The sequence below is a fragment of the Egretta garzetta genome, unplaced genomic scaffold (assembly GCF_000687185.1).
Source record: "Egretta garzetta isolate BGI_Z169 unplaced genomic scaffold, ASM68718v1 scaffold156, whole genome shotgun sequence".
Classification (NCBI taxonomy): Eukaryota; Metazoa; Chordata; class Aves; order Pelecaniformes; family Ardeidae; genus Egretta; species Egretta garzetta.
This window is the reverse complement of record NW_009260125.1, coordinates 1,281,714-1,291,326: the sequence shown is the minus strand read 5'-3', so window position 1 is coordinate 1,291,326 and position 9,613 is coordinate 1,281,714. Positions and strand designations below refer to the sequence as shown.

The window sequence follows — 9,613 nt, the reverse complement described above, 5'->3', positions numbered from 1 at the left end:
AGAAACTTTCTTGGGTTTTTTTGGTAACTCAACCCAAAGAAAGAGAGCAGTAAGGACTAAGTTTTCCTCAGTAAAAGCAGTGGCTCTGGAAGCTGGGAAGGGAAGTCTGTCGTGCAAAATCTGTCTTACAGTTTGACAGCAAGCTCTTGTAGAGGGCAAAGTCCTATCGCTACCCTCTTGTAGGTAAAGTTCCTGCTACAGAGCAAGTAGATGTCCTGTTAATTTATTTGTTTCCAAGAGACATGTTTTAAGATACTAAACCATCTAGATTCCTCACTATGTTGAGAGCTAGAGTGTTTCAGGCTGAATATATGTAGTTTTCAAAACCACAGTATTGTTAACAAGTTTGACATTTAGATCAGGTTTTGTTTTTTTTTTTTTCCCCAACTCCCCAGGAACTCGTTGAAATGGTCAAGGCAAAGAAAGCTGCTCAAGAACAAGTGATGAATGCTACTAAAATCAAGAAATGACTCTTACTGACAATCTTTGTTTTATAATAAAAATGCAAATACTGTACATGTTTTCATTCCTTCCTTAATTATATAGATACACAGGACTGTCTGGTTCTTGAGTTTTAATCTTCTCAAATGCATTTCTCCAACTCAAAAGTTTTAAACAGGGGTGTAGTTGTTTTTCTTTTTTCTTTTTTTTTTTTTAAAGCTCAAACATAGTGAAAGTTCTTATTATTCACTACTCATGAAGCCAACGCATGCCACTGCAGACTTTGTTATATTCTGGAAGTTGTTCAATTGGACCTGGAAGTTAAAGAAAGTTGGCCATGACACATGCTAAACTGGTACCAAGTGATGTGGAGGGGGTGGGGAGGGAAACTCATACAACATACCCACGGCAGCAACTGCAGGATGCTTATCGAAGATGTACTTTGTGCAAACTTCTCTAATAGTCTGGACATCAATAGCCTAAAAGGGGTAAACAGACATCTTTGTTACCAATCCCATCTAAAAAAAGTATTAAGAGCCACTGGTCTTAATTTTGTATAATCTAAGGGAAGAGGCAGCAAAACAGCTGAAAATTTTCTCCGTTGGGAACAGTAACTTCTGTATTGTTACTTCCCATAGCAATTAGATTTCTTAAGCACCTAATTTAAAAATTGCAACATGACTGCCACTTACTTCAATTCTTGCCTCAAGTTCTGGAATTGGGATTCGGCGCTTATAGCACAACATTTGTCTTCCAATGTCTTCACAGATTGGTGTGGACCCTAAAACAGGGGAAAATATGCTTCAGTTATTGGCATATGACTCCACTAAGAATAAAAAGCTTTCATAAGTCTCACCATCAAGCTGTAGCAGCATATTTGTCTTCAGAAGATTTTTTGCTCGAGCTACTTCATTTTCTGTAACACTTGTGCAAAGTCGTATCCTGAAAAATAGTTTAAATCCAACTGCATTAAATAATGGTAACCTGTAGCACACAAGATTGCCTGTGATAATGAGGAGCACATACATTAATGCACCTACCAGGCACGTCTTTTTTTTTTTTTATAGACAGAGCTGGTAAGAGGATTTGGTATGGAAACAAGCCATAGGATGCAAAGCAGCAGCTTTAAGAGTAGGTTTTTTTTGGAAGCATACCAATATGCCCAAGAGCGAGTTTTTCCCCTTAGAAGAGCTGTGTTTCATTTTATTAAATGAGTATTTTGAGCCAAGTGTAGTCCACACTTGCCATCTTGAAAATAGCTGTTGCTAAGCTAGTGGGAGCCAAACAATTAAGAGGTAATTAGCCCAGAAGGCAATCCATTACATCCTGGCTCTTGGTGCGATAATGATTCACCACACTGCACAAGGAACATTTCACTAGGCCAGGGGGTGCATTGGATATCTTAACACATTCTTGTCCCAGGAATGGTTCGTATCTTCCCTGGTGCTAAGCTGCAGCAAACGGACAGCTAAAGTGATGCCATCTTCCTCTGCAAGTTGTTTACACGGATCTCATACAATAACATGTATGAGTATATGAGAAGTGATCTATGAGATTAAAGAAACTCCTCATTTTCAAGTTTTCTTTCAGCTTCTGTGTCAACTTCACCCACGTTAAATCAGTGCTCTTAAACAGCATACATCTGTTTCTAATCACATCTGCAGTGATGTGCATTACAGTTGCACCTATGGACATATTTTCAATTTAGACTTAAACCTTAGATGAATGAGTACTGTCTCGAATCCCAGGTTTAAAAATTCCATACATAACAGTCACCTACCTTACATCATTTCATTTCCCTATGCACTCGCTAGAGCACTACCCAACACCACTGCCTGGTACGTCATGTGGGGCAGCAACTGCAGAATGGGTAACTACTAACAGTGTTTGTAGGTGGCTGCACGTTCATTATTCTCATTCATGAATACTTACTCTTTCAGTGGTCAAACATGCAGTTCATGGGCACTGTATGCTGACTTAGTAGTATCCTAAAAGTTTGACACATTTTTGTAACTCCTGTCACTCACAAGTCAAAAAAAAAAAAATCACTGCCGTATTTTCTTGTATAAGGAATGTTATTATATCAACTACAGTTACTAATTATTCTTCCAGGGCAGAAAAAGAAAACCAAACCTAAGTCTTAAGATATTCACTCCAAGTAAGGCTGCCAGAAATTGGCTGTTGGGACTCTGCATTGAGCATCAAAGTTTAGAACTTGATGCATTTGTTTTTTCCAGGCAAGCCTAAGCAGAGAAACAAAAATATTCTCTTTAAACAACTGCTATTTTTTTTTAATTATAGTCCTCCACTGAAAACAATCTTTTTAGAGAAACAGCTGTTAGCTTACCACTCTCTCTGAACAAAGTGCACCATGTCCTGTATAGTGGATGGCTCACAGACCATATAGAGTCCCCACAGCCCCGTATCGGTGTAGCAGGTGTTGAAGGACTGGAAACTGTGACACAGGTTACCATGGCAGGCAATCTGAGCGAGTTTACTGGACAAATTCTGCTGAGGCAAAAGAAAAATATATTATTTTATGAAGTTTTTTGAAAGCCTGCTGGTCACTTCCATGGTCTCCTGGTTTCGTTTCAATGACAGAACACGCAGTAGTATCACAGGCTCCAGCAGAAGCTACGAGGTTAATTATCAACTCTTCATTTCAACAGTTTCTTGCCTTGCGTGTAATCTCACCTCATGTTTCCAAGTAACAGCCCAGACTTAAGCCAAAATAATAAAGCTACTTAGGTTCAAGAAAGGGACAGTTACTGATGCCCACAGGTTCTGATGACATATGGGTATGAAACATCCTACTTTCCAGGAGGGCTGGCAGACCTCAGGTCGCCTCTGTTCTGGTGTCTTAGAACCACTTCCTAAGATTTTTCCTAGATCTTGAGCAACAAATTCTCTGACTCATGATTGGATCCCCTTCTCCCACTCCAAGAAAGGACCTTCAGAAATAGCCATGAAGTAGCAGTAAGGCCATCGGATAGGTCTGAATGGGTCTGTATTGGCAGCACCCCAGTCACAGAGATCTCACCAGCCCACCAGCCTCAACAAGAGCAGGAAGGTGCTTGCAGGTTCACTCACCACGCCTCCTCCGAAGGAACGATCCCAGTTACCTATCAGAGTATTCGCTACCATAAGTGGGATGGTATCTGAGTGCGCCCAGCCAGCTGCTTCAACAGCTATCGCAATGTGCACCAACGGCATCTTGTCGTCTCTTATGCGAATCTGTGGGAACATGGAAGTAGCTGTAGTACAACCTATGCCCAGTAACATACACAGGAAGGTAAGTATCGGGAGGCAAGACATCTCCATTACATCTGGATTATAAAGCACGCACACAGAGAATAAAAAATTAAAGCATATGAAGCTTTATTTCATCCCTAACTAGTCTTCCCTGGGGCAATTACAGAGCACTTCACCAACAGCAAGCCTAACACCATATACATAGAGAGGGCATTACAAGTAATTTTACAACAAACAGCAGCAAGGAAAGCTGATGGCTTTTCAAAATCTGAACAGAGCTGCGAACGGAACGCAGATGCCTCAGTTCTCTGCCTTACCCTTTAAATCAGTGGTTCCCAACACCGTAGGGAAGGGGATAAAAGGAAAGTAGCAGCAGGGGTAAAGGAGGTACTTCTCCAGGCACTGATAGAGCAGAAAAAGTGGCAGCAGTGAGGCTTGTTCAAGAAAGGTTGGAAAGTACTGCTTTGGAAAGCAGCTACTCCACTGTCCTCACAGCAGCAAGAAACCTTTTAACCTGAGTCTGTGGCTGAGCAGCTCGCTCTCAGCAGAGTGCACGTGTCACTTGTGCTCACAGGGGATAGCTCAAAAAGGGCCAGCTCAAAAAGCCATCGAACAGCTTACCTCACTACCTGTGAAGCTACAAGGTGGCAGGGGTGGCAGTCCTCCTTCTGGAGCAGATGGCAAGTTACCAAAGTGGCACTTTGCTAGGTCAAGTAGCTCATCATGACAGACTCCTGAACAAAGATATTTCACATACTTTGTCATGTTACTCTGTAAACAGTTAATTTAAATTGCTGTGCAGTTTAAAGACTCAACTAAGCAGTAGTTGATTATTCCCTGCCTTATTGCCACACTTTCAGATTCCTCACACTTCCCCGTTACAGAGAGCAAGATCATCATTATCACCCTCCTTAATTCTCTTCAATAGCCTTCTACTCATATTACACTAAATGAAGCTGTTTGGTCTCAATTTCAAGCCTCAATATTATTTCTCCTTCCCTGCTTTCCTTGCTACTCCCCTTTTCATACTGAACCCTTTCTAGGCTCCTCTTTTCCTGCCCACATGGAAAAATAACCTTGGTGTCCAATTTACTTCTAATTACTGGTTTAAGAATGTTTCTGGAATATTACTGAGGGGAAACAGGAATAGAAGTTCAAAGGGTATGAACGCACAAAACATGCAGGGCTAACAATGAACTTCCAGGACCTACTGAGCAATGGGCATTTCATCCCATTGTTCCCAGAAACTTAAAGACCATGGTTTTAAGCATCATTTCACATGATCCAGGGTGAATATCTCGTACTAACCTCCAGCAGCAGCCAGGACCATTCTGGGTCCTTTGTAATGTGTTGTTATGTACTCCACCAAGTCATTGCGGTTTATGGATCTAGAAACAGTCAAGGAAACATCACTACTGTGTCAGTAAAGTTTATTAGAGTAAGAAGAGCTAAATGTATAGAACAATACAACATCAAAATAATTGTAAGTAAGTTCTGCCAATGTGCAGAGCAGTGCATAGAGGCAGAAAGCTAAAATAAGGGTGACTTCCTAAAAAGGAAATAGGAACTCAATACATTTTGCCTTTGGTCTCCTAGCATCCTGAGAAGGAACAAGAATTACAACTCAGTCAGGTGGAGACAGGATCCACTAATCAACTCTTGCCAATTTGAAAACAGCACATTTAGCAGTCTCCTGGTCTGGACTGGTATAAACAAATGCTGAAAGAGCAGTGCAAACACAGTTGTATTTACGATAATGCCCAACACGTGACCTATCAGAAAAAGGAGCATTGTGTCAGATGCATTTTTAACAAACAGGAGAAAAATATGGCAAATAATGAGATGCAGCAGACATCTGAAGTTCACATACCCTTTGATGCCTGCATACAGGGGAATTAAGGCAATAGAGGAATTCTTCCTACAGTTATATCCGGTGCAATTTCAGCTACCTTCCAAGGAAAAATGAAAAGTGACGCTGTTCCCTACATTTTCAGATAAGTCTTTTCAATATATAAAAGTTACCACACAACTAAAGATGACCACAAATTTAGACATACTTGATGTTTTCAGTGGGTCCTAAAATTGTCCGTCCTAAGGCTGTCTTCTGATAGGCTGTAGCATGAAGGTAATCAAAGACGACTTCTTGTAGATTGGTTTCAACCTCTTGCATCTCTCGAAGTATAACTCCTCGCTCACGTTCAATCTCTGCTTCTCCCAGCGTACTGTTCTGAATTATGTCAGCAAGAATTTCCACAGCTAAGTGAAAATAGAGATGAGAATGGAAAGCATACTTTCGGACTACCAGAAAAACCTGGTTCCAAAAGTAAAACCCAACCCAAAGACCAAGTGGCTCGAGATTTGCTAATAAGATTTGCAAGGGGACAAAAGACTTGCTCTGCAGGAAGGGAGAAGTCCAAGAGGTATTTTCTTTGGGGAATCTAAAGGCAAAAACTTGTCAAATATCTATCTCCCTGCTGGCACTCTCCTTTCCAAACCTGTATTCTCACATTCCTGTGAAGCTCAAGAAAGGACTTTTCACCCGGGGAGGAAGGGACTGTTACGCTGCAAAAGATTCATTCTGTGTTCTCATCCGGAGCTGGATAAGCCCTTTGTTCTTTGCTGTTTTTCTGGTGAACAAAAGCAGTTACCTCTTGGCAAGTCTTTTGAAAAAGCCTTTGCATAATACACGGTTTGTTCCCTGGATGTGTACGCATTCAGATGAGCTCCCATGTTCTCAATCTCTAGTTCAAGGTCTAACTGAGATCTCTTTTTTGTTCCCTGAAATAAAACAATGAGAAAATCAAACTAGACCCTTTAATTCACCAACTCATCATTCCTACTTCTTGTCTGGAAAAGTTAAGGTCGAGAGAAAGAAAAAGTCTTCTGGAAAGAAAACTGGCATCCTAACCTGTCCAAGCTCAAAAGTCAGATATAAATCCTACTATGCTCCCAAATGAAAATAAAAAGCTGGCAAAGGTGGACTATGTGTCTTCTGAGACTACTACAAGAAGTTAAAAGTGAGTTAAAATTAGACCTGTGTTACTCATCTATAGTGGAGTATCAGCTACACAGAACTATGACTTTAGCTTAATTTTCTAACGGAAACCAAAGCTTAAGCTGTCCACTTTTTTTTCCCTTGATTTGGAAAATGTATTTATACAATTCTGACAAAGTTCTTATTTATCTTTAAAGATCAATGATAACTTAGAAATCCATTGTAAACTTCTACATCAACAGTCATACTTACCTTGAAAGCCATATGCTCAAGGAAGTGAGCGGTTCCATTGTTCTTCTCATTTTCATACCTGCTTCCAGCATCAATCCAAAGTCCAACCTCATTGGAGGGGGGGAAAAAAAAAAAAAAAAAAAAAAAAAGTCCTTTTACCAGCTAACAATGCAGCTTTGCTGGTTTGTGTATGAACTACACTTCAATTTTCAAGCCCTATTTTTAAATGGCTTTTTCCTTAAATGAAGCAGGTTTTCAAGAAAAAGAAATTTTTGATCTTCACAAAAAAAATCTAACCACAAATCATTTACAAAAGCCTTAAAACTTCTATTTCCTAGCTTAAATTTTAAGAACAATTGCTAATAAACACTAAAATAATGCAATTTAATTCCACAAGGAAATGAACACACGTGAAGAGTTACAAAGAAGCCTTCCCTTTACAAGTTACCTACAGTGCATGTTGAGAGTCCAGAGTCTTCAGAAGCTACTTGCAAGCCGTTTTCCAGAGGACTCACCCTAGTTTCAGGAACATTTAAGATTACTTCTGTTGCTGCTTTGGAAACTCTGAGCCTGCCTGTTCCAACATGCACACACTGTAAGGAAAAAACAACAGTCACACTCAGATTGTTAATTATATCCTAGGATGCTCTTCTGAAAAATGTATTCCTGAACTTAAACATTAAGTTTGCGGATCTTTTTTAAAGCATCCATTTAAAAAGAAAAAAATCAGCATGGATTTATTTGCCGCTACTTTACATTAGGGATGCATTAACCTGACTCAGAATAAAAACATGAAGCATGTCCAGAGAAGGGCATCAAAGCTGGTGAAGGGTGTAGAGCACAAGTACTGCAAGGAGCGGCTGAGGGAACCTGGGGTTGTTTAGTCTGGAGAAGAGGAGGCTGAGGGGAGACCTTATCGCTCTCTACAACTGCGTGAAAGGAGGTTGTAGCCAGGCGGGTGTCAGTCTCTCCTCCAAAGTAACAAGTGATAGGATGAGAGGAAATGGCTTCAAATTGCGCCAGGGCAGGTTTTGATTGGCTATCAGGAAAATTTTTTTCACCAAAAGGGTTGTCAAGCACTGGAATGGGCTGCCCAGGGAAGTGGTTGAGTCCCCATCCCCAGAGGTATTGAAAATACATGTAAATGTGGTGCTTAGGGACATGGTTTAGTGGTGGACTTGGCAGTGTTAGGTTAATGGTTGGACTCAATGATTTTAAAGGTCTTTTCCAACCTAAACGATTCTATGAAATGTTCTGACAGAAAAGCATGTTACTGTCATCAGCCAGCCACCCCAAGAGCCACACTTGTTTCCCAGTTCAGCCAGCAAGAGCTTGCAGTACCTCGAATATATCATTTAACATCTGAAATTCTTTTGTGTGCCTGCATTCTAAAGTGAAGCGAGAAGTCCAAGGGCCTATGCTCAGGACTTCAAACCACAGTCACCTGTCATTCAGAACAGGGACAGATATTGAAATTGCCACCTTTTATACAATCAGCTGGCAGTTAAAGCACATTAAATCAAAACGGGGGAGAAAAGAAGGGAAGATGGAGGTTAAAAAAGAAAAAATTTATCGCACTTTTTCAACAGCAAGAAATCTAAATATGTATCCCAAATGTGTACTTCAAGCAATAAGCTAGTCCAAGAATTTTAAACCTATTAAATAAACAAAGATTTCCGTCACTGTGTGACTGCCCTAAACATGAAAGTACAAAATGCAGCTCTCACCCACTCTCCTCCTGGAATACCAATAGGCTAGATCTCTCAAAACTCATGTATTTTAGGATCATAGCACAATTCAAGTTTGAAGGGACCTCAGGAGGTCTCTAGTCCAACCTCCTGTTCCAAGGATCAGCTATGGGATCAGATCAGTTTGCTCACAGCTTTTTGCAGCTGGGTACTGAAAAACCTCCCAGGATGGTGAGAAACTGCAGAGCCTCACTGGGCAGCCTGCTCCGCTGCTTGACTGCCTCGTGGCAGAAAGAGTTCTTCATATGCCCAGTTTTGGCCCTCCTATTTCAAGCTATGCCCGTTGCCTCTCATTCTGCCACCATGCCCCACTGTGAAGAGCCTGGCTCTGTCTTCCTGACAACCTTCTCATCGGTACTGGCAGGCTGCTGTTAGGTCCAACCAAAGCTGTGTGTCCTCTGGGCTGAACAAGTCCCAGACCCTCAGCCTCTCCTCATAGGGCACATGCTCCAGCCCACAACCATCTTGCTGGCCCTCTGCTGAACACACTCCAGTTCATTACTGTCCTCCTTACACGGAGGAGCCCAAAATCAGCTGCCATCTTCTAGCCGCCTGACCAGCACAAACTAATCGCTTCCTTTGATCTGCTGGCTGTGTTCCTGCTTGTTCAGCCCAGGCTGCTGCCAGCCTGCTCTGCTGCCAGCCACGCCGCTCGCCCAGCGCGCCGCTTGCTGTCCTCCTGTGGCCCCAGGCCTCTCCCACAGGGCTGCTCCCCTGTCAGTCAGTTCCCAGCTTGGGCTGTTGCAAGGGATGATCTTCACTGCTAGTCTGCATTACAGGGCAGGGAAAATCCGTGTTTGAAAACAAAATCCCCCTCTGCAAACTGGGAGCATGCGGCAAATGACAGGAGGGGAGAGCTCTGGGATCAGGGCCTCCGGGCAGCCCCCACCGAACCACGGGAGAGAAGGAGGGTTTCAGCCGTCTCCGAGCTCCCCCGGGTGATGGC

General features: G+C 42.0%; 2 protein-coding genes across 2 annotated transcripts in view; one reads left to right on the top strand and one right to left on the bottom strand.

Moving 5' to 3' along the window:
• The window catches only part of DNAJC2 (DnaJ heat shock protein family (Hsp40) member C2), an 18,190-nt gene extending 17,630 nt beyond the window's left edge, over positions 1–560 (top strand). Inside the window, exon 16 of the mRNA XM_009641381.2 lies at positions 396–560. Within this exon, the coding sequence (XP_009639676.1) occupies positions 396–470 (75 nt within the window). The 3' untranslated portion in view covers positions 471–560. The remainder of the gene's footprint in view (positions 1–395) is intronic.
• Positions 561–664: 104 nt separating this feature from the next.
• The window catches only part of PMPCB (peptidase, mitochondrial processing subunit beta), a 27,814-nt gene continuing 18,865 nt past the window's right edge, over positions 665–9,613 (bottom strand). Inside the window, exons 2-13 of the mRNA XM_035896871.1 lie at positions 7,372–7,512; positions 6,941–7,027; positions 6,342–6,471; positions 5,751–5,949; positions 5,002–5,081; positions 4,315–4,427; positions 3,532–3,675; positions 2,789–2,952; positions 1,298–1,383; positions 1,134–1,222; positions 845–920; positions 665–755 (exon numbers count right to left, since the gene is read on the bottom strand). Of these exons, the coding sequence (XP_035752764.1) occupies positions 691–755; positions 845–920; positions 1,134–1,222; positions 1,298–1,383; positions 2,789–2,952; positions 3,532–3,675; positions 4,315–4,427; positions 5,002–5,081; positions 5,751–5,949; positions 6,342–6,471; positions 6,941–7,027; positions 7,372–7,512 (1,374 nt within the window). The 3' untranslated portion in view covers positions 665–690. The remainder of the gene's footprint in view (positions 756–844; positions 921–1,133; positions 1,223–1,297; positions 1,384–2,788; positions 2,953–3,531; positions 3,676–4,314; positions 4,428–5,001; positions 5,082–5,750; positions 5,950–6,341; positions 6,472–6,940; positions 7,028–7,371; positions 7,513–9,613) is intronic.